The 27,904-nt window shown below is 56.4% G+C and overlaps 2 protein-coding genes across 2 annotated transcripts; both read left to right on the forward strand.

Annotated features, from left to right (window-relative positions):
• Window positions 1-1,722: 1,722 nt before the first annotated feature.
• On the forward strand, window positions 1,723-7,654 carry ANGPTL4 (angiopoietin like 4). The gene is made up of 7 exons (XM_004771668.3): window positions 1,723-2,267; window positions 2,432-2,542; window positions 2,677-2,794; window positions 4,936-5,049; window positions 5,389-5,484; window positions 5,575-5,856; window positions 6,985-7,654. The coding sequence occupies exons 1-7, from the start codon at window positions 1,932-1,934 to the stop codon at window positions 7,164-7,166; spliced, it is 1,239 nt and encodes a 412-aa protein (XP_004771725.1). The 5' UTR covers window positions 1,723-1,931; the 3' UTR covers window positions 7,167-7,654.
• A 7,167-nt stretch (window positions 7,655-14,821) lies between these two features.
• On the forward strand, window positions 14,822-24,835 carry RAB11B (RAB11B, member RAS oncogene family). Its single transcript, XM_004771657.3, has 5 exons — window positions 14,822-14,977; window positions 21,664-21,859; window positions 22,581-22,774; window positions 23,090-23,170; window positions 23,775-24,835. The coding sequence occupies exons 1-5, from the start codon at window positions 14,938-14,940 to the stop codon at window positions 23,918-23,920; spliced, it is 657 nt and encodes a 218-aa protein (XP_004771714.1). The 5' UTR covers window positions 14,822-14,937; the 3' UTR covers window positions 23,921-24,835.
• Window positions 24,836-27,904: the final 3,069 nt, after the last annotated feature.

Consider the following 27,904-nt stretch of genomic DNA (forward strand, 5'->3'; position numbering starts at 1 on the left):
CAGAGCCAGTTCCTGGGGCCCCTGGACAAATTCTTTCTCATAGCACCTTCACAGCAGGTGCCTCTAAGAACTTTTGGCCTGGTTTGCGCCCTCTGAAACCAGGCCCAAAGGACAAAGCCCAAAAGGGCATCATCAGGTTGAGAAAGTAACTGATCATTTCTCTCAGAGCGAGAAGCCGGGAGGGAAGACAGCACCCCTGACACCTGTATCACCCACCCAGGGAGAGAGGCCAGGGCCTGGGGGATGGGCAGGCCGGCTGCCAGCGGCAGATGGTGGCTGTCTGGATCTACTCCCTGCAGCAGAAAGACTCTCCTTCCTGCCCTCCCCATCTGCCTGTCACGGCTGCCCCGGATCAGCCAGCCTGGCATCTGGCCCGGGGGCTGGGCCAAGTGCATGAGTCTTGACCCGCCAGTCAGCCCCAGGGTATGCAGTTTCAGATTCCAGAGGCTGAGCTGGCTTCCAGCCCTGCTGAGTCAACTCTGTTCTTGCTGGAGCTCCAAGCCAACCTGCCCAGGGTTCTTCCTGGCACACAGGCTTTTCTTTGCCAGCCTCAATTTCCTGACAGGGTAGAGTGGGGCTGGTGGGGGAGGAGGGAGAGGACTTCAGTCAAAGTTTGTTGAATGAGGGGCGCCTGGGTGGCTGAGTCAGTGAAGCGACTGACGCTTTGGTTTTGGCTCAGGTCATGATCTTAGGGGTGGTGGGATCAGGCCCTCCATCCAGCTCCTGGCTCAACAGGGAGTCGGCTGGAAAGATTCTCGCCCTCTGCCTCTCCCCCAACCCTGGCTCGGGAATAAGCATGAGCCAGCACGCTCTCGCTCAAAATAAATAAATCTTAAAAAAAAAAAAAAATGTTTGCTGCCTGAATGCTTGGACTTTCGGAATGGACATGGTCCAGCCCCACAGCCGCACTTAGTGCTTCTTTTGTCCCAGCCTTGCCTCCTACCCCAGGCTGAGTGTTGGGCTTTCTCCAGTAGCCTGGGAATTACTACCTGATAACAGGACTGTTTGTTGAATGAATGAATGAGCAGGAGGAGCCCGTCTTTCCTCTATCCTGTTCTGAGGTGTCTGCTTTGATACAGGCCAAGATTGACGACACTACAGACCCTGGGGTAGAGGTAAGACTGGGGAGTGAGCCCCGAGCTAGAGGGTGAACAAGAGAGACCCCGGGGCCAGCCTTAGGGCGCTCAGTTGCGGGAAGTGCGATGAGAGACGTTAGACGATCCCAGGAACACATCTGCAGTGATGAATCCGTGAGCGGGAAGGAGCGTGGGAGCCCCGAGACGGCTCCCTAGCGGTCCAGCCCCGGGCCTTCGGCTGCTCTCCTCTCCGGGAAGTCTCTGCAGGCGGGGGTGTTGGAGGGGTCCCGGGCTCCATGCCCCGCCTTGCTGGACCCAGCGCACCAGGGCCCTTGCTTATTCGTCTCTTTCCGCCCTCTCCCCAGCTTCTGACTTGGGGAGCAGAGTCCGGAGGACCCCCCAGCCCCGAGGGTCCCCGTTGAGCGCAGCGGGTGCGGCGTGGAGGGCTTGAGATCCAGCGCTTGGAATGGGGGCCGGGGAGAGTTACGTCTCGCATCGTCGGCGGAGAAGACCCTCCGAGGCCTGGCGGGGAGGAGCTAGAGCTTTGCACCCCCAGGGCGCCCCTCCACACGCAGAACTAGCCGACCCCGGGAGCACAGAACCCCACCCCCGCCGCACGGCCCCGCCCCTGGCACTCCCTGCGCCCCGCCTCCGAGGCTCCCGCTACCCTCTGCACCGGCCTTATAAGAGGGGGAGTCGCGGGGATAAACCAAACCCAAAGGGCCGGAGGCTGTGATCTGAGGTTCCTTTGTGGTTGTGGCTGCTCACGTGAGTGAGTCTCCGCCAGGGCCGCCGCGTCTCCCGCCCTCGACTCCCGAGCCCCGGCGTCCCCGAGTCCAGGACACCCCCGGAAGGATGCGCCGCGCTCCGACGGCTTCGGCAGCCCTCATGCTGTGTGCGGCCACCGCCGGGCTGCTGAGCGCGCAGGGCCGCCCCGCGCCCCCTCCCGCGCCGCCGCGCTTCGCGTCCTGGGACGAGGTGAACGTGCTGGCGCACGGGCTCCTGCAGCTCGGCCACGGGCTGCGCGAGCACGTGGAGCGCACCCGGGGGCAGCTGGGCGCGCTGGAGCGGCGCCTGAGCGCCTGCGGGGCAGCCTGCAAGGACTCCGGGGGGTCCGCCGCGCCCCCGCGCGCGCCCGACGGTCCGGGCCCCAGTGGCGAAGCTGTCCCCGACACTCTCCGCAGCCTGCAGGTACTGGTGCTCCTGCTTCTCCCCCGCGGGTCTTAAACGGTGGGACCAGTGGGGACTGGGAGGGGGATGCGTCCGGGCTTCCCTGGGAGGGAGAGACCAGGGGATGGATGGGGAGGCTTGCCGCCGAAGACCGGGTCCTGACCACTGTTTTCTCGCTCTCCCAGACTCAGCTCAAGACTCAGAACAGCAGGATTGAGCATCTCGTCCACAAGGTAGCCCAGCAGCAGCGGCACCTGGAGAAGCAGCACCTGAAAATACAGAATCTGCAAAGCCAGGTGCTGATGCTTGCCCGGGGTGGGGCAGGAGGTCGAAGCTCGCTCGATCTGTGGGTGTGGACTTGGAGGCCGGTTAAGCAGCTTAGAGCCCAGGGAGCCAGCCAGACCTGATATTCTCCTCCTGTCCTGCCCAGGTGGGTCTCCTGGTCCCCACACACCTGGACCACGGGATGGCCAAGCCTGCCAGGAAGAAGAGGCTTCCCAAGACGGTGCAGCTCGGGGACCCTGCTCACAATATCAGCCGCCTGCGCAGTGAGTGTCCGGTCCTTTGCTGTCCTCTGGCAAGCCCCCGCCCCCAACCATACACACACACACACACGCCATTTCTGTCCCCCTCCTGGTCTGGTCCACCTTACTAGAAAGAGGAGAGGCCCCAGCTCTGGGTTCCTGGGGGCTCACTTGTCTCAGGTAAAGGGCTGATGGGGGTACATCCCACCTCCTCCCTGCCTCTGACCAGCCAGGCCACCCCATCCTTCTTCCTTCCAGTGCCTCTCCCCAAAGCCTCACTGGCCACTAGCTGGAGCAGGGGTTGGGGAAGAGGGTCCAGGAGGAAACAGAGCTGCAGGGGCATGGGGAAGGGGGTGTTGCAGTGAAAGGACACCTTCCTGAAGGCTGGGACCTCCTCTGAGGGCACAGTGGTGGACAAGAGGGTGCTAGCTAGGGATCCTGGAGTTCTGGTTGGCTGAAGAGAGATGGCTGCCTGGGATGGGGGTTCTGAGCTTGGGCGCTCTGTGGTCTCTTGGAGTGCAGATCTAGGAGGGGGGCAAAGGCAGGGAACCTCCATGTCCCTGCCCAGACACACCACTCACTCTTGAATCTCTTACAAATCCAGGGTTCCTGACCCACACATCGGTCCCTCACCTCTCTCTTGGTCCCAAAGTCTCTGATCACCCCCCCCCTTCCTTTTCCCCCATTCGTGCTAACAATGAGCCTTTGCGACTGTCACAAGTTCTGGGTCCTCTAGTGCGCATCCCAGATCGCCCCAAATCTCCTCCTGCAGATGTTTCTGTGTGTCTGGCACAGGATCCCCGCTCCTGGTTTCTCTGTCCCCACCCTAAATTCAGGGCTCCCGTTGCCACTGGCTTCCCTGTAGTCCTCCTGTCCCATCACCGCAATCTGGCACGGAGAGCTTTGCGCAGCCACAGCCGACAGTGAGAGCTCGGATTTCCCCCTTCACACCCGGGGGCTGGGGCTGGCTGTCAGCCCTCTCAGCTGGAGAGCTCCTCCTCCCCTCCCCACCCTCCAGCTCCCTCGCTGACTCTTCCTCCATCCCAGGCCAGTAAGGGTCCAGGGTACCCTCCCAACCGTCCCCCCCTGGGAGGGGCTTGGAGCTAGGCAGCAGCCATGGGTCTGGGCTGGGGGATGTGAGCTGTGGGGTGCATGGGTTTGGGGACTCCCAGACTCGGGGCTCAGCCCTGCCAAGTAGGGGAAGGTTCAGAGCTGGAGAGACAAACAGCTGGTGTTAATGGAAGCCACATTGGTGGTTTGGCCGGGTGCCGTCCAGATTGGAAGAGAAGAAAGTAGGGGAAAGGGGAGCTGCTCCAGGGGCCGGAAAATGTCTCCAGTCATGCTGGCCCTGCCCCCATCCCCCCATCCGCCCCCCCCTCCGGTGTGGACTTCCCCCTCCCCCTGGCGACCTTTCCCCTACTTTCCTGGCTGGGCTGGGGGTGGGACTTCCCCAGCTTTTGCACCTCCGGGAGCCCCTCTTCCTCCTCCCCTCCTTCTTTTCCTCTTCCATTCATCAGTCCTTCCCCTCCTGGAAACCCACCCCTGCAGACCCCATGCAGGCCCTCCCCTGACAAAGCAGGGCTACTTCAGCTTGGCTCCCCTTCCCCTTCCCCACTCTGGCCCAGCTTCTCACTCAGTCATTCCTCCAGTCTCTATTAAACACCTGCTGTGGGCTAGGATCAGCCTGGGCACTGGTGCCAGACTGTGGGCAAAGAGCCACTCTGTCCCTGGCCCCATGTTATCCTCATTCAGTGGCGGAGAGACCACCAGATGACCCTAGTGGTGTTGGGAGTGGGAAATCATCAGTGCTCCTTTTGGGAGGCTGGCCTGGTCTGGGAGTCAGGAAAGGCATCCCTTCTAGAAGCTGGGATCTTTAGAATGAGGCAGGAAAGGCCTGAGGGAAGAGGGCCCTGGGCAGCATGACTGGCATGTGCAAAGTCCCTGTGGCAGGAGGGCGCGTGGGGCGGGGAAGGCTGTGTGGCCAGAGGTCGGAGGGCGGTGTGGGAGGAGGGAGGATGACTCAGGGACCATCCAGGAGGGAGCCTTTGTGAACCTAGGACTGCCCCCGCATGTCCCCGTCACCCACTGCCCAGCCCCTCACATGCCTGTTTCCTGGGAACCCTCCTGCCTCACTCTCCCTGCTCCTCTCTCTGCCTGCCCTTCAGGGCTGCCCAGGGACTGCCAAGAGCTGTTTGACGAGGGAGAGAGGCAGAGTGGACTGTTCCAGATCCAGCCTCAGGAGTCCCCGCCCTTCCTGGTTAACTGCAAGATGACCTCAGGTAGGATTCACGGGCCTCCTGGGGTCCTCTCTCTGTCAGATGTGTCTCCCCACCACTACCCCCTTGTTGAGCCAGGTTCCGAAGGCCCCGAGAAGCCCTCTAGATTTCTGCTACCCTATCCCTCCCCACTGGGTCCTTGGGACAATCAATGCTCCAGGCTGAGCCCCTTGCCCAGTGGCCAGCCCACCTTTGACCATCTTCCTCCAGTCCTTCTGGGCTGTATGAAAGCAACATTGCCCTTTCCAGATTTGGAGGCAGTTTGGGGTTTGAGAGTCAGGTGGGGAGTCCGAATCCCCCGCCAGCAGGGTCCTCCTGATGACATTGCACCTTTCTGGGCAGATGGAGGCTGGACTGTAATTCAGAGACGCCAGGATGGCTCTGTGGACTTTAACCAGCCCTGGGAAGCCTACAAGGCTGGCTTTGGAGACCCCCAAGGTGGGTATTTCCAGTGGGGGGCCAGAGGCACTGGGGGCAGGAGGGGGCATAGAGACGGGTCTGTCTTGTTGATCGGCCTCTCCCTGGTAGGTGAGTTCTGGCTAGGCTTGGAGAAAGTGCACCGCATCCTGGGGGACCGCGGCAGCCGCCTGGCCGTGCAGCTGCATGACTGGGAGGGCCACGCCGAGTCGCTGCAGTTCCCCGTCCACCTGGGCGGTGAGGACACCGCCTACAGCCTGCAACTTACAGCCCCCGTGGCCAGTGAATTGGGGGCCACCACTGTGGTGCCCAGTGGTCTCTCCCTGCCCTTCTCCACTTGGGATCAGGACCACGACCTCCGTGGGGACAAGAACTGTGCCAAGAGCCTCTCTGGTGAGCAAGCTCTGCCCTTCCCCGTACTGCCTTGTACCTCAAGGGCAAGACCTCCCCTGCCCCCCCTTTCCGCGTCCCTGTCCTGCCTTCAAGGCCAAATTCCACCGATTCTCTGCCTCCATTTCTCCATAAGCGCTGTTTGCCTTTGGGCAGCTGACTTAGCCTCTGCCTTCAGTTTGCCATCTTTAAAATGGGTGTAGCCAGTGCCCGCTCCATAGGCTTATTTCGAGATGACATTCATGGGATAGTGGCTGGCATGTGACAAACCCACCAAGATAAACCCTGTTTTGTTCTAATGAAATCAGAGGCAGAGCCTAGGCCCTGTAAAGTAAAATCGTGAGGCCGCTTTTTGGTGGGTCAAAAAATGACAGAAAACCAGTAATTTCATGTGGGTCAGTCTAATATATAAATTGATGAGCCGGACAATGATCATAGAAAGTCTTTAATAAACATATGCCATTAGGGTATGTTGGTGGCTCAATCTGTTAAGTATCTGCCTCCGGCTCAGGTCATGATCCCAGGGTCCTGGGATGGAGCCCCGCACTGGGCTCCCTCTGCTCAGCAGGACACCTGCTTCTCTCTCTTCCTCTGCCTGCTGCTCCCCTTGCATGTGCTCGCTCGCTCTATCTTTCTGTCAAATAAATAAAATCCTTTAAAAATAAAATAAACAGGGGCGCCTGGGTGGCTCAGTGGGTTAAGCCGCTGCCTTCGGCTCAGGTCATGATCTCAGGGTCCTGGGATCGAGTCCCGCGTCGGGCTCTCTGCTTGGCAGGGAGCCTGCTTCCCTCCCTCTCTCTCTCTGCCTGCCTCTCCATCTACTTGTGATTTCTCTCTGTCAAATAAATAAATAAATCTTAAAAATATATATATAAAATAAATAAAATAAACATTTGCCATGTGCCAGGTACAGAAAAGGAATGTGCCACAGTCATAGGCATGAAAGCTGTAGTTCTGGGAAGTGGGGGGGAGCCTTTGTCACAACCTCCGGACACAGTGTGATGATCACTAGAAATGTCTTCCCCTCTAAAGTTTTGTAAAGTCCGCCCCCTAGCCTCCTCTCCATCCCAGCCCCAGCGGAGGCACGAGGACCCCAGCCTGACCAGGTTCTGTTTTCTCGGACCCCACCAGGTGGCTGGTGGTTTGGCACCTGTGGCCATTCCAACCTCAACGGCCAGTACTTCCGTTCCATCCCACACCAGCGGCAGCAGCGTAAGAAGGGCATCTTCTGGAAGACCTGGCGGGGCCGTTACTACCCACTACAGGCCACCACGATGCTGATCCGGCCCACAGAGACTGAAGCGGCCTCCTAGCCTCCTCCCTGGGGCCTGGTCTCAGGCTCATAGAGGATAGTGACTCTGACTCTGGCCCGGCATGTGGCCGCTTCCTGCCTCGCCAGGGGCTCAAGACAGGGCCATCTGGAGCCTCGTGGACAGAGAAGCAGCTCACGAGTGGAGATGTCCCCTTTTCCGAGTGGGGGAGCTGCAGGTGATATCCTCTGAGGACAGAGCTGTAGGGCTACAGGGCATAGATTCCTGGAAGCGTGAGACTGAGCGGTGTTGAGACCTACTCCTTGCCCGCGTGAGGAGTCGGGGACCTGGAGGGACCATTTGGGGGCAGCCAGGCCAGCCCTCGAAGGCGGATTCAGTCACATTGACTGTCTGGGGGACCAGGGCTTCCATGGGCGCCCAGTGCCCTTACCGTGCTCCGGTGTGTGGGTGCTCTGCGATGACCCATCGCCCGGGGTGTCCGGGCGGAGCTCGCAAAATCCTTGTAATAAAAGCAACCTCAGAACATTTCATTCTTCTTTGTTCTTCAGTTTGTTTTTTTTTTAAAGTGGGCAGTTTCAAAGTCCACAGAAATATGTTCCCAGGATAGAGGGTGAACACTCCCAGATTTCTTGAGGACAGCGCTGGTTAGTCCTACTACCTGACAACTGATTTTAATTTCCTTTGCTCATGATTTCGCAACGTGTGTCTCAATTTTTATTTTCAAAAGAACTAAAACCCTCATTCGATCCTTCCGGAAGCAGATAATGGGGAAAAGGAGAGCCCCTTCGTGATCATACTTACACACATGAACCACAGTGAACTTCTTAGCCTCTGGCCATCTGATAGAAACAGAATGTGAGTCACATGTTGAATTTTATTTTTTTTCTAATGGTCATGTTAAACAAACACACACACACCCAAAAACAAAGTTAAAAAAAAAATAAAGTCGGGGCGCCTGGGTGGCTCAGTCACTAAAGCATCTGCCTTTGGCTCAGGTCATGATCTCAGGGTCCTGGGATGGAGCCCACATCAGGCTCTCTGCCCAGTGGGGAGCCTGCTTCTCCCTCTCCCACTGTCCCTCCCTGTGCTTGTGCTCTCTCTCTGTCAAATAAGTGAATAAAATCTTTAAAAAAAAAAAAAAAAAAATATATATATATATATATATATATATATATATATATATATATATATATATATGGGGTGCCTGGGTGGCTCGGTGGGTTAAGTCTCTGCCTTTGGCTCTGGTCATGATCTCAGGGTCCTGGGATCGAGCCTCACATAGGGCTCTCTGCTCATCAGGGAGCCTGCTTCCCTCTCCCTCTCTCTCTCTCTGTTTGCCTCTCTGCCCACTTGTGATCTCTCTGCGTCAAATAAATAAAACTTTAAAAAAAAAAAGAAAAAAAACTACTTGAAGCTTAAAAAAAAGATTTGTTGGTTTAAAAAAAAAAAGCAAAAAGAGGGGTGCCTGGATGGCTCAGTCCATTAAGCATCAGACTCTTGTTTTAGCTCAAGCTCTGATCTCAGGGTTATGAGATGGAGTCCTGCAGTGGCCCAGCTGGGCATGGAGCCTGCCTAAGATTCTTTCTCTCTCCCTCTGCTCCTCCTCCCATCACTCTCCAAAAAAACCAAAAAGGAAAGAAAAGAAAGAAAGGTAAAAAGAAACATATGAAATGAATTTTATTGGTGTGTTTTTATTGGGGTGGCTCAGTAGCTCAGTTGGTTCAGCACCCAGTTCTTGATCTCAGCTCAGGTCATAATCTCAGGGTCGTGGGATTGAGCCCCATGTCATCTCCATGTTTAGCTTGGGATTCTCTCTTTTCCTCTCCCTCTGGTCTCCCTGGCCCCTCACATGCATTCTCTCTCTCTAAAAAAAAAATAAAATGTATTTTTATCAGTATAACCAAAATATTGCCTTTCAACATGGGGGTTATGTACAAGTCATTAATACATTAATTAATACAGGTTATTATATAGTATTAATATATTGTATTAAGGCATATACACTTTTTAAAAATACCAATTCTTTGGAACCTAGTGTTTATTTTATGCTTAAGGTACATCTCAAATGGGACAGTCCATATTTTTTATTAACTTTTTTCTTTAAGATTTTATTTATTTATGTGTTAGAGAGAGAGAGAGAGAGAAAGCACGTATAAGGGGGAGTAGCAGGCAGAGGGAGAAGCAGCCTCCCCGCTAAGCAGGGAGCCCAGTGTGGGACTCTATCCCAGGACTCTGGGATCATGACCTGAGCTGAAGGCAGACCTTTAGCCCACCGAGCCACCCAGGAGGCCCAGGACTAACCATATTTCATGGGCTTGACAACCACAGGGGATAATGATCACCGTACTGGACACCGCAGCTCTAGTGTGTACATTCATTCAGTGTTTTGGATAAATTCTTCCCATTTTAACCACATCTGCAGAAATTATCCTGTAAGTTGGACATAATATATATATATATATATATATATAAACTCAACTAATATTTATTGAGATTCTACTACATCCCAAGTCCTTACTTGGGATACTCTAGTGAACAAAAAGATTCCTACCATCACCATGCTTACCTTCAAAGCCCCTCCATATTACAGATAGGCTGGCTGGCCTATAGCTGATGGTCCAAAATGAGGCCAAACACTTTGGGTGGGGAAAAACCCTAGGAATAGTGGCTGAGACCCTGGCAAGATGGGTGGGATTGACTGAGGAGGGGCATGAGGCAGGCTTCTCCAGTGATGGTGATGTTCTGAACCCTGATAGAGGTGGGTTACTCCTCCATAAAGCTATATGCCTCTGTCTCTGTGAATGCACAATTAAGGTTGTATTTCATTATATGTAAATTTCACCTCTAAGGTGAAAAAGAGCCATAAAAAATAATGAATTCTAGTTAATGATATGTGTGCTCAAGTGTAAGCAGACTGATGTCTTCAAGTTTCTTTCATTTTTATTTTTTTCCAGCTGTATTGAGATACAACTGACATAAGACATTGTGTAAGTCTAAGGTGTACAATGCGTTGATTTGATACACGTATGTATTGTAAAATGGCTACCCCCATAGTGTGAGCGGTTACCTCCATCACACCCTAGTTGTTTTTTTCTGTGGTGAGAGCATTTAACCCCTGCTCTCTTAGCAACTTTCAAGTACTAACTATAGTTAGTTAGTACTAACTAACATTAGAGTCCTCCAAAGTTTCAACTTTCTTTGAAATTCATCAGAGTGTTGGGTGGGTGGACAGAGAGACGGATATGTGATAAAATAAAATGTTAATAGTGGAATCTAGATATTTTCTACACGATTCTTTTCATTTCTCGAAATGTTAAAAATTCACAATTAAACATGGGCAAGAAAAATTCTAACCTGATCCTGTTGTCTCCTGCAGGCTCTCAGCCTGTGTTGGAGCTCTGTATAGAGAGGGAGATGGGGGGCATCCGGGGGGGGGGGTGCACGGAGTCAGTCAAGTGTTCAACTTTTGGTTTTGGCTCAGGTGGTGATCTTGGGTTTGTGAGATCAGGCCCCACGTTGCGCTCCACACTCAGTGTGGAGGAGTCTGTTTAAGACTCTCTCTCCCTTCCCCTCTCTGATCTCTCTCTCTCTCAAATAAATAAATAAACAAATAAATCTTTTTTTAAAAAAATGAGGGGCACCCGGGTGGCTCAGTGGGTTGAGTGTCTGTCTTTGGCTCAGGTCATGATCACAGGGTTCCTGGATTGGGCCCTGTACTGGGCTCCCTGCTCAGTGGGGCATCTGCTTCTCCCTCTGCCTCTCCCCCTGGCTCGTGCTCTCTGCTCCCACCCCCATCATGTAAGTAAATAAAATCTTTTTAAAAATTAAAAAAAAGGGGCGCCTGGGTGGCTCAGTGGGTTAAGTCGCTGCCTTCGGCTCAGGTCATGATCTCAGGGTCCTGGGATCAAGTCCCGCATCGGGCTCTCTGCTCAGCAGGGAGCCTGCTTCCCTGTCTCTCTCTCTGCCTGCCTCTCCGTCTACTTGTGATTTCTCTCTGTCAAATAAATAAATAAAATCTTTAAAAAAAAATTAAAAAAAAAAGAAAGGGAGATAAGCGGTAGAAAACTGTTCAAGAGGTATGAGCAAAAGAGAGCAAGCCTCTCTCCTGATAGATAATACTTGAGAAATGGGGGAAAAGATACAACTTTCTCAGCAAGTGGTTCAACGGTCTTTAATTCACTGCCTAAAATTGCCACTCATATCATGTGGTCTGGCATGATGTGATGCCTTGTCTCCAGGACACATGTTTGGGAAAAACAACATCTGTCTGAGCCCTGAGCCCCAGCTGCTGTTTTAATAGGAAAACATATCTTTGCAATATGTTTTTTAAATGTTCTTGGGAAAGCAGTCGGGGCCTCCTTTGCTAAAGGAAAAGTCTGTGCTTTTCTGCTCCTGTGACTCCTTCCTGGTTGTGCTGGGGACACAGGAGCTTTGCTGGGACCCTGGCTGAGTGTGGGTGATGAACTCCTCATTTGGAGGCCAGACCTTCTCTAGCTTCCTTGTTTGGGGGTGTCCTGTCCCAGGCTGGCTTGCAGAGTCTCCCTTGAGCCCACTGTGCCTGAAGGTGGTGGGATGTGCCTTCTAGGTAGGTTGGGGTGTTAGGGGGTTCCCTCACCTCTGCCCTCTTAATTCTCAACCTCTGCCAAGAGAGCTTATCTCCCCAACCCTCTCTGTTCCTCTGTCATCACCACCTCTTCCATCCAGGAACAACAACAACAAAATAACCACTAGGATTGGGAACCAAACAAGAGTCAGGTTGGGAATCCAGACCCGTCCGATTCCAGATTTGGAACTCTTCAACCTCATCGTTCTCCTAGTTGACTAGAGATAGTCTGTTAAACTCTGAGGCCTCAGTTCCTTCATCTGGAAAATGGGGGCAGGGAGCCTCTGGTACCCCACCCTCCGATCCCTACCCCTTTCTGTTCTCCTGGTGCTGTGAGGATTTCATGTAGCAGTAAATGAAAAGCACTGCAAACAGTGCCTGGCTCCTAGCTCACCATATAAACATTAGTCAACATTTCTAGTATTACTATGAGCTGTCCTGGAGGGTTGCGGGGAGAGGAGCTAACCCAGACAGGAGAAAAGGCTTCAGGGTGGAGGTTGCTTTTGAGTCAGGTTTCAAAGAAGGATGAAATTCCTACAGAGAAGGTGGGAGGAGGGTATTCCAGGAAGAGGGCACAGTGAGAGCAAAATCTAGCGACCTTGGCAGGAAGTAAAGCTCACTGGGGAACCATTTAATAGCCCCACCTGGCTGCAGCATTTGGGCAGGAAGCTAGGATGGTGAGCTGGGGGTGGGTGGGGAGGGCATTTGTGCAGGAATGTGCAAGGCTTCAAGCCAACTGCGCGGGAGTGTGCTGACAAGGTCCCTGGGAGTGTCCCCTCTGGTCTGGCTTCCAGTCTTGCTTTTTCACCTTGTCCGTTCTCTTGGCCCCTGATCCCCACTCTCCAGCCCCCATGGCCACCTGGCTTTTCAGACCCATCGGAGTCTCTCTCACTTGCTTTTGTGTCCTCCTGAAATGCTGTTCCCATCACCTCCTCCTCTTCCCCCAAACAGTGCAAATGCCACCTTCCCCAAGATGCCTTCCCTGGGTTCCTAGCTAAGGAGTGTCACCATCATCACATAATCCAAGTTACTCCCCTCACTGCCCTCCTCCCATTCTGAAATTATCTTGTGCAGATTGTTTACTGGCTTCTTGTTGGCCTGACCCCATTAGACTGCCAGCTCTGTGAAGGACTTCATCTTTGTCAATGCTGCATCTCCAGCACCTAGAACACTGCTTGGCACTTAGTAGGAGCTCAGTAAATGTTTATTAAAGGAAGAATTGAAAAATTTTTAAACAGGGGAGTGGGACAATCTGACTTACATTTTCTTTTTTTATTTTTTTTTTAAGATTTTATTTACTTGCTTGACAGAGATCACAAGTAGGCAGAGAAGCAGGCAGAGAGAGGGAGAAACAGGCTCCCCGCCAAGCAGAGAACCGGATGCAGGGCTTGATCCCAGGACCCTGAGATCATGACCTGAGACAAAGGCAGAGGCTTAACCCTCTGAGCCACCAAGGGGCCCTGACTTGTTTTAAAAGACTCCTCTGATTGGGGCTCCTGCTTGGCTCAGCCTGTGGACTATGTGACTCCTGATCTTGGGGTGGTGAGACTGAATCTCGTGTTGGGCATAGAACCTCCCTTTAAAAAAAAAGGAAAAAAGGATTCCTCTGACTCCTGTGGAAAAAAACAGACTGTGTGGGGTGAGGGCAGAGCACGGAGATCTGGGCACAGACAACAGTTCAGGTCCAGAGAGTGATGTTGGGGCCAGGATGGAGGTAGTGGCAATAGTGGGGGTGAGAAGTGGTCGGGAATTCAGGAGGGAGGAGAAAGACAGTAAGACAACTGAGGGAAGGGAGGGCGGGAAGAAGCAGGTGACTAAAAGAGGAGGAGAGAAGAATCCACGACCTCCCGCTATGAGATGGGCAGGGGGAGGGGAGGGAATGGAGGCGGGGGTAACGTGGGGTACATGGAGTCACAGAAGGAGGAGCGGATATGGGAAAAGAGGACTAATTAGTGTCTGGGATGCCTGCTGGACAACGGAGGGATGAGGTCTAGGAGGCAACTGTGATAATTATAATTATAGTTATAAAAAATCACCACCACAGAGCTCTCTGGTTACATTATTCATCACTGATCAAATATTTACTCAGCACTGGGGACATTGCACCAGCAGTGACAGACAGAGCCCTTGCCTTCATGGGGTTGATGCTCCGTTGGCAGGAGACTACAGAGATCAATGCATCAAGAAATACACACACACACACACACACACACACACACACACACACATATTAAATAAGCACTACGCCCAAATGGGGCCTGAACTCACGACCCTGAGATCAAGGGTCGCATATGCTCCACCGGCTGAGCCAGGCAGGCGCCCCCAGAAATACAGTCTAATGTCAGGTAGTGGTAAATCCTGGGGGGCAGGAAGGTGGGAAAACACGGGGCAAGGGGATAGAGAAGGGGAGATCGTGCTGGAGAGTCCGACGTCCTGGAAGGATTTTATAAGTCCTTGTTAAAGGCTTAATGACAGAAAGTGGACGGTTGACTTAGTATGTCGTTAGGTCTCCAGATGATCTAGTTATCTTCCAAAGACTCCACGAAGTGGTTTTCTCCCGTCATGCAGCGGAGGAAACTGAGGTAGCAGGGGTACCTTAATGACTCACGAATATAGTGATGATAACCCAACCAAGGGCGGAGAGGGAACCCCTAGATGGGGGGGGGGGGTAAACCCTCTCAGAGGCCCGGAAACGGTCATATACCGGGAGGGCAAGAGGAGGCGGGCGGGGGGTGGGGGGGAAGCAGAGCAGCGCGGATTAACCTATGACGTCATTGGGACGTTAACTAGCGTAACATCACCTGGACGTAGCCCCATTTCCCTTCCTGGACAGTCCTCTCGGTAATCCCGGACCGTCTGAATCAAGCCTGTCATTGGTTACTCGCTCCATCAATCTGTTTCATTCTTACAGTCTTCCGCCCCGCCTTCCAGAGACTACATCTGATAGGCTGATGCGGCCGTCACTTCAGAAAGGTCCGCATTCCTTCCGCCTTTCTCCAGGAGACCGAAGGCGAGAAGGGTGGATCCCAGACGGCGCCCACCCCTGAAGCTTTGCTTCCGCCTGTGATTGGCTTCCCTGGGTGCCGGTCGACACGCTACCCGCCTCTGATTGGTCATCCACCCGCCGCTCTGCGCGGCGCCGGCTCCGCCCCCGTCGGGTGTTTGTGGTGGGGCTGCGGAGTCGCCGATCCCGCCGGAAGCGCCAGGACAATGGGGACCCGGGACGACGAGTACGACTACTTATTCAAAGGTGCGGTCTGTGGGACAGAGACGGGCTAGGGGACGGTAGCGAGGATGCGGGCAGGCGGGTTGAGGCTACGCTCCAGGCCGTTAGGCCCAGGCCGGAGCCCGGGACTTGGGGCCCGGCGGGTTAGGCAGCCGGCAAGGCCGGGGTAGTTTGGACTCGGTCGGCTTTGGGCTGGAGTGTGCGGCCGTGCGGAGCGGGTGGCCCACAGAGGCCCGGGGGCTCTGGATGCGCCGAGGCGGGGCCGGGGCCGGGAGGGGGTGGGGCCCCAAGCGGTGGGAGAGGCCGTTAGGGGCGGGGCTTCTGGGGGCGGGGTCTCCCCAGCATTTGGCGGGCCGGGCTGGGTGGAAAGCTCCCTTCGCGATGGGGGCGGGGCCGTCAGAGGCGGGGCTAGGGTGCGGTGGGCGTGCCCAAGAAGTGGGCTGGGACGGGGCAGGTGGGGTGGTGCTCTCACGGAGTGGGAGGAGCCGGTCCTGATTGGCGGCAACGTATCTGGGGGCGGGGCCCGGGAAGGGCGAGGACGCGAGGGGACATGCGTGGTGGGGGACCCTGGATTGGGGTGCCGACCCAGAATTGCGTGGAAAGGGCGCCTGGCGGGGGGACCGTGTGTGGCGGACCGAAGGCTTGGTGGTTAACAGTAACAATATCTTTGAGCTCTTAGAACCCTTAATAGAGCTACTCAAGTGCCTGCCCTTCTCTGAGCACTTCACGGATTCACTGAAATGCTCACCCCAGTCCTGCGAGGTCGTCGGTAGTATCCAGCCTCTAGGGACCTGGAAACTGAGATCCCAGAGAGACAGAGCAGGTTTGCAAAGTGTTGGAGCAGGATTTGAACCCAGGGCTGTCAGCTGAGGGCTGTACCACCCAAGGAGTGTATGTGGGACTAAGCCTGTCAGACCACCTCCCCCAGCACATGCGCACTGATGGACTGGCCTTCGGCCAACCTGCTGGAGGATCGCCCCTGCCCGGGGGACAGAGGGCTCTAGGAGCCTGCAGTACGGCCTTGGCAGGTGAGGCAGCCACTGCTCACCCAGCTCCCTTGCCTGGCCGCTCAAGCTGGGGAGAGTCCCTCCACGTTGCTGGGGTTGTGGAGTGACTTAAGTCACTGGCTTTAGGGGCGCTTGGTTGGCTCAGTCGGTAGAGTATGCAGCTCTAGGTCTCCAGGTTGTAAGTTCCAGCCCCACTTTGGGTGTGGAGATCAATTAAAAATAAAGTCTTTAAAAAAAAAGAAAAAAAGAGTCACTGACTTCACAGTGCCTTCTGTGCCAGCCTGGCCTTTGGCCAGGCCACGGGCCGTCTGTTGGGGCTCCCTGGCTGACAATGGTTGCCCTTGATAGCTACCTCTGGGTCCGCATGAGGTACCTTGTCCTTCTGCCTGCCGTGTGAGGGTCTGCCTCCCACACCAGCGGCTGGCCGCATCCCCCTCGCCGGGGAAGCCTAGCTGTCGCTGGGAGCGTGGTCCGTGTCCGACACTGACCACTGTGTCCGTGGTATCATCCCACATTGTGAGGCTGGAAGCCTGGGGACCTTGGGGACATGGAGAGTAGGGTAGAGTGCTCCCTACCTGGGATATCCACATGGTAAAAGGCTTCTGGGCTGGGGGAGTGCCTGCACAGAGGCTCAGGGTTGTCACATGGCGCCGTAGGCCTGGGGAGCTGCGTGCAGGCTCCTAAGTCACTAGCAGGTGAAGCTGTGTGGTCAGCGGTTATCCCCGGTGCTGTCTGCGCCCTGAGGTCTCACGTTAAAGGCAGGGGAAGCTCTTCCGTGAGTCCCCCAAACAGACTGGCCACAGGTGGACAGGCCTCCCATCCTGCAGCTGGAGCCCTGAGGCCACTACTCCCCAGGTGCCCATTGGACACCCACCTGGATTTGGACTGCCAGGGCAGGGGACCTTAACCCCAATCATCACCTCCAGGTTTCTGGGGCCATTGCCCACTTGTTATTTTCAGCCGCTTGCTGTTATAAATAACCCAGCTCAAGTATTTGCACTAGTCATCCTTTGCCCTTTGGGTTATTTCCTTGAAGTACGTTCCCAGAAGTCCAGTTACTGGGTCAGGGGCAATGGAGCGGCTGTGCGCTTCCTGGGATTCATCCCCGAGTCCGCTTACTGGAAGCCCAGATCTGGGTTCACAGGGTGGCCACTGGTACAGGGTGGGGGTGCAGGTGGGGGCCGCCTGCCCTGCTGCCCTTCCCCACTAGCCTCCTTTTCTGAGTCAGCAGGTGCCCTGCTCACACAGGGTTAGAAGTGAAAGTCAAACCCACAAGGTCAGTATTTCCCAAATTGCCAGCATCTGAGACCTCACGGTCACTCGTGTGTCTTGTTGAAGGTCTCCCAATTACCTCTGCATGTTTCTCTTGAAATCCACTCCATTTTTCACTCAAATGGGAAAAGGAAACTGTATGGGTCTGGCACATAAAGAAGGAACGAGAGAAGCCAGCAGGTAGGCAAGTCACCACTGTCACACCGCTTGCCGTGGGAAGACAGCATTAGAAGCCTGAGTATACTGTCCCCGGGACCCTCATGAGACCCCGTGGCCTGCAGAGGATCAGGTATGGGCATTAGAGAGGTGTCCCAAGTAGAGACCACACCAGAAGGGTTGACAGGGGCCAACTTCCTTACCTTGAGGCTCCACAGCCCCGTCGCCTGGTCCGAGGGGCCCTTCAGGAGGAGAGGGCCAGCGATCGTCCTGCCCCTGACCCTGTGCTCAGCCTCCCCTAGGCTTTAGTAACTTCTGTCCCTTCCCCTGGCACAGAGGGGCCACACTTCCCACTTGGGACACTGACTGCCCCCTGCTTCACCCTCTGGCCACCGCCGTGGTAATTTTGGCAGCCACATCACACGTTGGCTCCGCTGACCTCCCAAGACCAAGGCCAGCAGATCCCCCAGGGTGTTTTCCTCACTGAGCATCTCCCCCCTCCCAAGTAAGGTTGTTTTTTTGTACCTAATTTTAGATTTTGATGTTCAGCCTGCTAAACATTTTATCCTGTCAGCCATGGGCCATTTTCCCAGCCTACAGATCAGCCCCTTGGGGCAACCCTGACCTCTTTTGGCTTGGACCCGACTGTGGGATCCACAGCGGGAGCAGCTATGTCCCCAAGGGCCACCAGGGACTTCTGAGAGGCCCCTGGCCACTCACCTGGCCTCTGAGGATGTGGGTTGAAGTGGGAAGCTGCTGGGGTAGCCCAGGACCACGTCCCCTGGGGTCTGTCCACCCCTGTGCCATCGATGAGTCCTTTTAGGAAAGGGGGCGAGGGAAGAGTAGCAGCCAGGAAACAGGCCAGCCCTGTGCTCACCCTCCTCTGCTGAGTGCTCCTGAGGCAGCCTTCGTGCTCTCCAGCCTGGGCAGGGCCCCCCCCCCCAGACCCACCGGTAAGGACCAAAGCATGCCATCTTCCCCCATTGGCCCACGGTGGCCTTGCCTGTGCCCTGGCTTTGGGCCCCGATCTGTCCTCTGCTCTGATTCCCCAGAATATAACTGTGGTGGGACTGCCCCCAAGGGCCAGTCTCTGGGCCCTGGGATGGTCAGGGCTGGCTTCCTGGGGGAGAAGCAGGGGCCTGCTATGCCTGGGTAGGGGTGCCCGCCCCCTCCCACCCAAATGGCCACAGTCCACCTGAGTGTCAGCGGGCAGGCCCCAGGGGTGCCACACTGTCATGGAGCAGGTCGGAGGACCCAGGGCTTCAAGAGGTGCCGCTCTTTGTTTTTGCCAACTGCGCTCGCCTGCTCCGCCAGCCAAGTGGCATGTTGGGGTGGGGGGGTGCTATTTCCCGGCCAGTGATGCCACCGACTTCTGTGGAAATTCTAGGGGCTGTGTCCTCAAGGGCCCTTTATTTCCCCAAGACAGCAGATCGCTTGTGCCCAGGACAATGCTGTTCTCATTCCTACCCTGCACATGGGGCCAGCTTGGCTGCTGCCGCCCTGGGCACCTCTCTCCACGGGCCAGTCCGAGCAGCCGGGCCTTCCTGCCGCTCAGCTGGGCAGGGGCTGGGGGCTCTCCTCCTGCTCTGGCGTCCACTTTCTCACTTGGTGATCCTGGGCCGGGAACTTGGTCACTGTGGGTTGAGTGTCCCCCGGCTGTATAAGGGAAAGGATAATTGGAACATTTGCCCCTGGGCTGGGCCTGAGAACACAGTCACAAAGACTTTAGGGCTGGGCCTGGCCCTGAAGTGCCGAGGAGATTGATGGCTCGGCCAGAGCGGAGATGATGGGGCCCAGGCTGGAAGGGAGCGAGGGCGTAGGGATGGCACGAGGCCTTCTCTCCTGTTCCGTTTCCAAGGGCGTAAGAATTGTGAGCCAGCCTCTCCGGCCTTGGCCAGGTCTCCGAGGCCACCTGGGAAGGAGGTGAGAGGTTGTGGGTGTAGGTGGTGAGCCCCACAGTATGGTCTAGAGCCACAGGCCCATGTCCGTCTGCACCTCTTTCCTCCTTTCTCTGAGGTCAGCTCCCAGGCTTCCGTCGGGCATGAGACAACACCGGCCTCGTTATCAACCACGTCATAGAGGCCAGGCCACGAGGGGTTAGCGGGGAGAGGAGAGGCCTGGCTTGAGGGGTTCTGAAGGATGAGCAGGAGTTTGCCAGCTACGCCGAGGGTCAGGATGCCCCGGACAGTGCGAGAGGAGGAGGCTGGACCCAGAGCCCTGAGCTCGGCCCCAGACGCAGGAGATGTGGGTTCAAATGCTGACAGACCACTTTTCCAGCCCAGTGGCCCTGGGCAAGTCCCTGTCTGGTGAGCAGGGTTGGGAGGTAGAGTGGGGCCTACAAATAGGCCCGGCATTGTCCTGCTGCCTGACTTGTAGGGTTACAGGAGACTCGTGGGAGTTGGTGCACGTCAGGGGCTTTCACTAGACAGACTCATTAAGCATTCTGCTCCTTCTTAGTATTCTTGGCTCTAGAGCAGCCCGCCCAGAGAGGCTGTCTTGCCTGCCCCCTGCCTCCCCTATGGCCTGAGGATGGTAACCTGGGCATCTTCCAGGTGTGGAAGGAGGTGGGGCTGGGAGACTACACAAGCCACTTTGGGTTTGTTTGTCCAGCAGACAGCGATCGGGTGCTTTCTGGGTGCTGGGCACTGCACCAGGTCCTGGGGGCACAGCAGGGACTCGGACTGCCTGAGATGCCCACCCCTGTGGCATCTCCCGAATAGGCTGGGGAGAGCGTGAGAGGGTTGGGGGAGGGGGGAGCTGTGGAGGAAAGGCAGGTGGGGAGGGGTGAGGGCTTTTAAGAGGATGACAGTGAGGGTCTGCCTCCTCCACCCACTGGGTGCCATTGTGGGACCCCACCGAGGAGGAGGGGGCAGATACCAGGCACGTACCTGGGGGAAGAACGGTATAGGCGAGCGCAGGGCGCCTCTGTGTATCTCGGAGGCCCAGCAAGGAGGCCCCTGTGGCTGCAGAAGAATGGGCGAAGGGGAGAGAGGGAGGAGGGGAGGGCGGGGTGGGCGAGGGGCAGTAGTGCAAGGCCTTTTGGACTTCAGGGAGGATTTGGACTTTTACCTCTGGGAGGTGGGAGCCCCAAGGGCTGTGGGCACCTGCGCCCTCTGGCGGCCTCCAGGAAAACAGCTTGGTGGTTGCTGTGAGAGTCACCGCAAGGACGCGGGGGCGCGCGCGGCTGGGGCGGGCTGGGGCGGGCGCAGGAAGATGGTCAGAAGCTGTGGGAATTTGGCCGTGCACACACACAACTTTCCATCGAGGAAGGACTTGGGTGTGGGTGACCAAGCCTACAACCCCCATGGCTTTCCACTGGACAGACGCACCTTTGGGTGTCAGAGGCCAAGGTCCACACGTGGAGGGGGTCCATGTGGTTTCCACCTGGAGTGTCTGGTCAGACGGCCCTGTGTTGTTTCTTATACACGGCACACATACCCACGCGTGCATGTGCAGCTCACACTGTGCATACACAGACGTGAGACTCCAGCGTGCCCTAGGTCTAAGGACAGCCTCTTGGGCTCACACCCCTCCTGGACCATCTCATGTGACCCTACCACAGAGCCTGGGGCGCCTTGGCCCCTAGAGGTGTTGCTTCTCTGGCTGGGGTAGGAAACTTAATGAAGAGAGGGATACGGGGATAGATGGGAGGGGCCTGCTCCACCCTGCCCAGGAGGACTCGGCGTGGGGGTGAGGCTTCTCATTTCCTGTGGCTTAGAACTCCAGTGGCAGACCCTTGTAGGTAAGAACCTAGCAATAACCCCCATCCCCACCCCCCCGCCGCCTGCCTTAGCATGCTAGATGCTAGTGGAGTTCTGCTTCTGCCTTTTCTCCTCAAGTCCCCCTCTTGCAGAAAAGGCAGCCCAGAGAGGTTAAGTGACTCACCCAAGGTTGCCCAGCCCTGGAGACTTCTTGGCCACCAGGCTGCAGGGGAGGTTCAGGGGTTAATGGATCTCCACTCTGCACCCTCTGGGATATCTGGGTCCGTACGCCCTTGGGGCAGCCCTGCTCTGAAGGACCTGAGACAGCAGAGGTGTTGCTCTGTCCACGGTGGCTGTTTCTGGAAGTCCAAAGCCTCTGTTTGCTTCTGCATCACAGGAAATACGGTGCCTTGGGCTCCAGGACGGCTCCAACTGCTCTGATGTTGGCTTTCCCAGTTTGTGCAGCGCCCAGGGGGTCACTGACAGTCGTGCAGGTGGATGTGGGTGGTGTATGGGTCTTGGCTCAGGGTAGCTGACCTGCAGATTCTCACCTCTCTCCTTCCTGCCCCCAAAGTGGTGCTCATTGGGGACTCGGGCGTGGGGAAGAGCAACCTGCTATCACGCTTCACCCGCAACGAGTTCAACCTGGAGAGCAAGAGCACCATTGGCGTGGAGTTTGCCACCCGCAGCATCCAGGTGGACGGCAAGACCATCAAGGCGCAGATCTGGGACACCGCTGGCCAGGAGCGCTACCGGGCCATCACCTCCGCGTGAGTGACAGGGCTGGGGTGGCGTAGGAAGCCATGGGTGTGGGGCCGGTGGGCCCTGCAGGATGGGTAGGAGTTCGGCAGAAGAAAGGGAGAGCACACCTCTGAGAGTTGGGGGGGGCAGGGGGAGGTACAAGACCTCCGGGAGCTATGCGACTGTCGGGAAGACCAGTGTCCAGTCCTGGCCACACTGTGACCCTAGGGTAGGCATGTCCTGTGGTCCCTCTGAGCTCTGGAATCCCTTGAGGCACTGTGGTTTCACCGGATGCTGGCTGTACCCTCTGCCCGCCCCCCAGCCCTGCCTGCTCGCCTGCTCGCCTGCCCTGCCTGTCTGCCCCCACCTTCCCTCTGTGCTTCAGCTCAGACGCTGTCCCACCCTCATCCCGTCCGCCCACAGAGGCCTGGCACCCCTTGCCTCCCTGCGGTCCCTGCTACCAGGACCCACTGGGGCTGCCTCTTCCTAGACACCCCCCCAGCATCCTGCCATTTCCTGTTGGTCACGTGTGCCCTTGGGACGCCACGGAGGCCTGGTCACCTTCTCAAGTCCCTAATCCCGTGGAATGGCTGGGTGTCCATCAGTCTCCTTGGTGGTCCAACCGGCCAAGTCCCATTGGGCCACTGTGCCTCGGGCGGGCTCTGTGCCTCCCTGCCCCAGGTATGGGGGCCAAGGGGCTGCTGCACACAGAGCCTGGGAGGCCCCTGGCTCACATGCTGTCCCCCGCAGGTACTACCGCGGCGCAGTGGGTGCGCTGCTCGTGTACGACATCGCCAAGCACCTGACCTACGAGAACGTGGAGCGCTGGCTGAAGGAGCTGCGGGACCACGCTGACAGCAACATCGTCATCATGCTCGTGGGCAACAAGAGTGACCTTCGCCACCTGCGGGCTGTGCCCACTGACGAGGCTCGTGCCTTTGCAGGTGAGGCGCGGAGGGGCCGGAACAGGTGTGGCTGAGGTACAGCATGGGTGTCACTGGGGGACGCCTGCCCGGGGCCTCCCCCGGGGGCCACATTCCTAAAAGTGGGACTGTGACTGAGGCATCAGAGAAGCATCTGGAAGGCAGGCAGCTCACCTCTGCCCCAGTCCGCTGCCATCTTCACTGTGTCCCGGGCCTCAGCCAGCATCCCCTTCCTGAGGGTTGGGCGTCTCAGTCCTATCTCTTTGGCCCCCACCATTCAGTTCTTGGGCCAGGCAAGCCCCACCGCCAACCTGGGAAATATTCTTTTTGTTCCAGAAAAGAACAACTTGTCTTTCATTGAGACCTCAGCATTGGATTCCACCAACGTCGAGGAAGCTTTCAAGAACATCCTCACAGGTGGTCACAGAGTTAGGCTGGCATCACAGTTACCCCAGCATGCTCCCTGTGTGTGGGCCTGGGGAGGATACCCCCGCCCGGTTGCCTGCTCCAGAGCATAGCCCCTGCCTGAAGCTTTAGTCTCGAAAGCCACAGTCCGGTCTGGACAGACCGGACAGACATGGCACGCTTCATGGGATCAGGGCAGATCCTGAGGACATAGAGACACCCTCCACCTGGCTGCCGTGGGGCCCTCTGCTGTGGCCCCACTGGAGAACAGCCCGCTGGGTCAGCCACAGAGGCACGGGGCCCCTGGGCGTTTATTCTGAGGAGGAGGGGCCTCTGATCTTACAGGAGAACAGGCCAGGCTTGAAGGGGGGCGGGCAGGGCGGGACTTCCCTGACCAGACACGGGACCCGCCCTTGCTGGGCACCCAGCCAGCACCGGGTGTCCCGGTGGGAGCCCCCAGGGGCCCAGCCTCTGCCACCATTTACCCCCACCCCAATGTGATGGGGGTGCCCCACAGGGTAAAGGGGGGGTCCTTTGAGAGGAGGTTTTGGGCTCCGCCCAGGGGACTGTGCTCCCTGGAGGCCAGATGGGTCACCCCGCATTCCCCCACCTGCAGAGATCTACCGCATCGTGTCTCAGAAGCAGATCGCGGACCGCGCAGCCCACGACGAGTCCCCCGGCAACAACGTGGTGGACATCAGCGTGCCGCCCACCACTGACGGACAGAAACCCAGCAAGCTGCAGTGTTGCCAGAACCTGTGAGCGCCCTGCGCCCCGCGCGAGCGCAGGCGTCCTCATCCTCTGCCCGCCCCGCCCCGCGCTGCGCTCCCCGGCCCCGCCCTCTCCGTCCCTCCGTGACCGTGACCGTGACCGGCTCCTGCCCTCACATCCAGCTCCGCATGGCTGGCGGGGGCCCAGGAAGAACAGGAGTTGAGTGGCACCTGCTCTCCCGCTCGAGGAAAGCCAGACGCCCGGGTTGCCACGCCTGCTTTTCTGGGGTCCCGGTGTGCATCTCAGCGGGCCAGGGAGGGTGGCAGCCTAGAAGGGCCGGTCAGAGGCACGGAGGAGGGGCGCGCCAAGCGGGCTTCTCCAGCTTTCCATGGCAGACTCCAGGGAGCGATTGCCTCCCTCCCTCTGTGGCCAGTTGGCCCCACCGGTCCCCCGATCCCCATCCAGAACCCCCTTCCGAGCTGATGCTCGAAGAGCAAGGCGCCAGGGGGCCGAGACAGGCGGACACTCTTGGCTCCCGGCCCCCCTGCTCCCCCACGCACAGCCAGCACCGGCACACGCCTTCGACCTCTCCCGTGCGTGCGCGACTCCAGCTCCTGCCTGTAGATTTATGCTGGGGGAAGACCCCTCTCCCCCCTCCCTCCTTTTTTGCACGCAGCGCGCTCTCCAGCCCCTCCCTGTGCCCCTCTCTGTCTTGTCTCCCGTCTGGTCAGGAACCCGTTTGCAAGTGAAGCAATATCTCCGTGTTTTGTATATACAACCGCTCTTGTAGCCTTTGGTTTTTTTGTTATTGTAGAGAAACACAGATTCTTTATACACTTTGTAAGATTGACGCCAAACCCCAGCTCTCCATCTCTTCTTCTCCCTGTAGCCCCCTGCACTGTTGCCCTGATGCCTCATTTCTCCCGCCCCTTACTAAAATGTATAATCCGACTTCCTGTACAGAAACCTGCCGCTGCGCCTTTGTCTTCATTCTCTCCGCCAGGCGGCCACGCCTGGGCCCCCTGCTCCCCGAGGCACACGTCCTGCTGCGGGCTGCCTCCACCTGGCTCAGCCCCGCAGGGAGCTAGAAGACCAGGTCCAAGCACCACCTGGGACAGTGCGGAGGCCCACGAGCTGGGCGCAGGGCCCTTGGCCTGCGGGGGAGGGGTGGGTACCCTCTCCTAGCTGACCCTGTGGCTGGGGGATGTATTCAACTTCTTCTCGGAGATGAGGGTGCCCCTTGGCAGGGGCTGAGCTGTACCTACTGCTCCCTGTTCCCAGCCCTGGGATTGGACTGTCCCCGCTTCCATCTGCTGCCCGTGGCTGCTACCTCCTCTGGGGTCCTGCCAAGGACAGGCAAAAGGGGCTCATCCAGGGGACGTTGGTCATGCCGCTGCCACCCCAGCTCGCCTGATCCCAGGCTGACCTTTAAGGAGGCCCAAAGGGAGGATGCTGGTGATGGAGGGGAGGCAGGTGGCCTGGAGTTTCGCTGCCTCTGCCCAGGATCCAGCTTCTCCCCTGGTCCATGTGGGCAGAGATGGCCTGAGGGCCATTTGTCACTATGGAGGAAGTGTCGCTATCTCCCCCCACCCTGATCCCTGCCCTGACCATGTGACCCAATGTGTCCTCTCCAGAGGACACTCACCAGAGTGCCTGCCCCTGTTCTAGAAGCTCTACCCTCTGGCTGAAGCCACTTATACCCTTGACCCCTAGAAGAACCGGCAGAGACCAGGGTCTACTCCCTCCCAATGTCAGGCTTTGGCTGTCCTGCCTGGCTAGCTGGGCAAACCCAGGCAGTGTTCCAGAGGAGCCCTGAGACACAGGGGGCTGTTCGGTAGGGAAGCTGGAGTGACCCAAGGTGTGTGCTCCAGGCCAGGGGACATCCTGAGCCAAGGCCAGCAACAGGACAGCGCGGGATCTAGTAGGCCACACACACTCCAGTGGCCATTCACTCAGATCCTGGGGGCGCTGAATCTGGATTCGGGCAGGGTGCGCATGGGAGGGCAGAGAGAGGGCAGAGGCTTCAGGGAGTCCCGGTGAAGTAATGAGGCACCCTGGAAGGTTTCAGGCAGTCCAGAGATTAGATCTTTCCTGCACCTCCGTGGACTGGCCAGGCCCGAGGCACATACAAGGGAACAAGACTGACACCAGCACTGTCCCCCTGAGGGTCACAGTCCAGCCATGTCGTTTCAGTTACTCTGATTTCCGTGATGTAGGAAGCCCAGCATGTCCCTCAGTGCCAGGCCTTGTTCGTTAGTCTTTCCGTAATGGCAAAATAGACAACATCATATTGGCCATCTTGACCATTTTTCAGCGTACAGCTCAGAGTACATTGTTTTGAGCAACGGCCCCCACCATCCGTCTCCAGAACTCTTTGTCTTGGAAAACTGAGACTCTGGCCCTGTGAAATACCATCTCCCCACACCACCGCCCCTGCCCCATCCCTGGCACCCACCGTCTACTTCCTGTCTGTGAATCTGACTCCTTGAGTGGACCTCCTGTAAGTGGAATCATACACCATGGTTCTTTCGTGACCGGCTTATTTCACTTAGTACAATGTCTTCAGGGTTCTTTGGTGTTGCAGTGGATGTTAGGCTTTCCCTTCTAATCAAAGGCTGAACGATCATGCCTTGTACGGACGTCCCACTTCCCATTTATCCATTCATCCATCAGCGGATATTTGGGTTGCTTCCACTTGCTGGGGGTCGTGCACCATGCTGTGATGAACGCGGGTGTACAATAGGTGCTCAGGTCCCTGGTTTCCATTCTTTTGGGTAGATAGTCAAAAATGAGATCGCTGGGTCACTGGGTAACTCTGGGTTTAATTTTTCCATAAACTGTGTTAACCTAAATAAATTATGTCATTTAAAAGTGGAGAGGGGCACCTGGGTGGCTCAGACGGTTAAGCATCCTTCTTCAGCTCGGGTCATGATCCCAGGATTGTGGGAACCAGTCCCACATCAGACTCCTCGCTCAGTGGGGAGTCTGCTGCTGCTGCTTCTGCCTGCGGCTCCCCTGGCTTGTGCTCTCGTTCTCTCACAAATAAATAAAATCTTAAAAAAAAAAAAAAACAAAAAAAACAAAAAAAAGTGGAGCGAAAGGGGCGCCTGAGTGGCTCAGTCAGTTAAGTGTCTGCCTTCAGCTCAGGTCATGTTCCCAGGGTCCCATGTCGAGCTCCCTGCTCAGTGGGGAGTCTGCTTCTCCCTCTCCCTCTGCCCTTCCCCGATGCATGATCATTCTCTCTCTCTCTGCTTGCTCACTATCAAATAAATAAAATCTTAAAAAAAAAAAAAAGGCAGAATAGTCTTAATGATAAGCCCACTACCCAGCTTCAACCAATCTGGCTTGACCCCATTCTCTTCCTGTGTGCAAATCCCAGACATGATCCCCATCTAAATATTTCTTTTTTTAAAAGATTTTATTTATTGGGGTGCCTGGGTGGCTCAGTGGGTTAGGCCTCTGCCTTTGGCTCGGGTCATGCTCTCAGGGTCCTGGGATCCAGTCCTGCATCCGGCTCTCTGCACGGCAGGGAGCCTGCTTCCCCCTCTCTCTGCCTGCCTCTCTGCCTACTTGTGACCTCTGTCTGTCAAATCAATAAAATCTTTTTAAAGAAAGATTTTATTTATTGATTTGACAGAGAAAGAACACAAGCAGAGGGAGCAGCAGGCAGAGGGAAAGGGAGAAGCAGGCTTCCTGCTGAGAAAGGAGCCCGATATGGGGCTTGATCCCAGGACCCCTGGATCATGACCCGAACCATGCAGGCACACCATTCATTTTAAAATGCACATCCAGTGGTTTTTAGTACCTGCACAAAGTTGTGCAAACACTACACTTTAATTCAGAATTTTTTTTTTCACCGCTCCAAAAAGAAACCTCATATCCATTTAGCATTTCCTCCCTATTTCCCTTTCCCTAGTCCCGGCAACCACCAATCTGCTTTTGGTCTCTATGGACCTATGGTGTTATTTCCCTTGGGCCTTTGTCCCCTGCATTTCCTGTAAATGAACAGCTGGATCTAGAGTTTGATCAGATTTA

Source organism: Mustela putorius, unplaced genomic scaffold (assembly GCF_011764305.1).
Source record: "Mustela putorius furo isolate JIRA1106 unplaced genomic scaffold, ASM1176430v1.1 tig00000095_pilon_pilon_pilon, whole genome shotgun sequence".
Taxonomy (NCBI): domain Eukaryota; kingdom Metazoa; phylum Chordata; class Mammalia; order Carnivora; family Mustelidae; genus Mustela; species Mustela putorius.

Bases quoted from the DNA above. Each gene is read 5' to 3' on its own strand.
- ANGPTL4 (XM_004771668.3), top strand. From the start codon at position 1,932: ATGCGCCGCGCTCCGACGGCTTCGGCAGCCCTCATGCTGTGTGCGGCC. The intron at 2,268-2,431 runs GTACTGGTGCTC...TCGCTCTCCCAG, and splicing joins ACACTCTCCGCAGCCTGCAG to ACTCAGCTCAAGACTCAGAA. The intron at 5,857-6,984 runs GTGAGCAAGCTC...GGACCCCACCAG, and splicing joins CTGTGCCAAGAGCCTCTCTG to GTGGCTGGTGGTTTGGCACC.
- RAB11B (XM_004771657.3), top strand. From the start codon at position 14,938: ATGGGGACCCGGGACGACGAGTACGACTACTTATTCAAAG. The intron at 22,775-23,089 runs GTGAGGCGCGGA...TTTTTGTTCCAG, and splicing joins CGAGGCTCGTGCCTTTGCAG to AAAAGAACAACTTGTCTTTC. The intron at 23,171-23,774 runs GTGGTCACAGAG...CCCCACCTGCAG, and splicing joins TTTCAAGAACATCCTCACAG to AGATCTACCGCATCGTGTCT.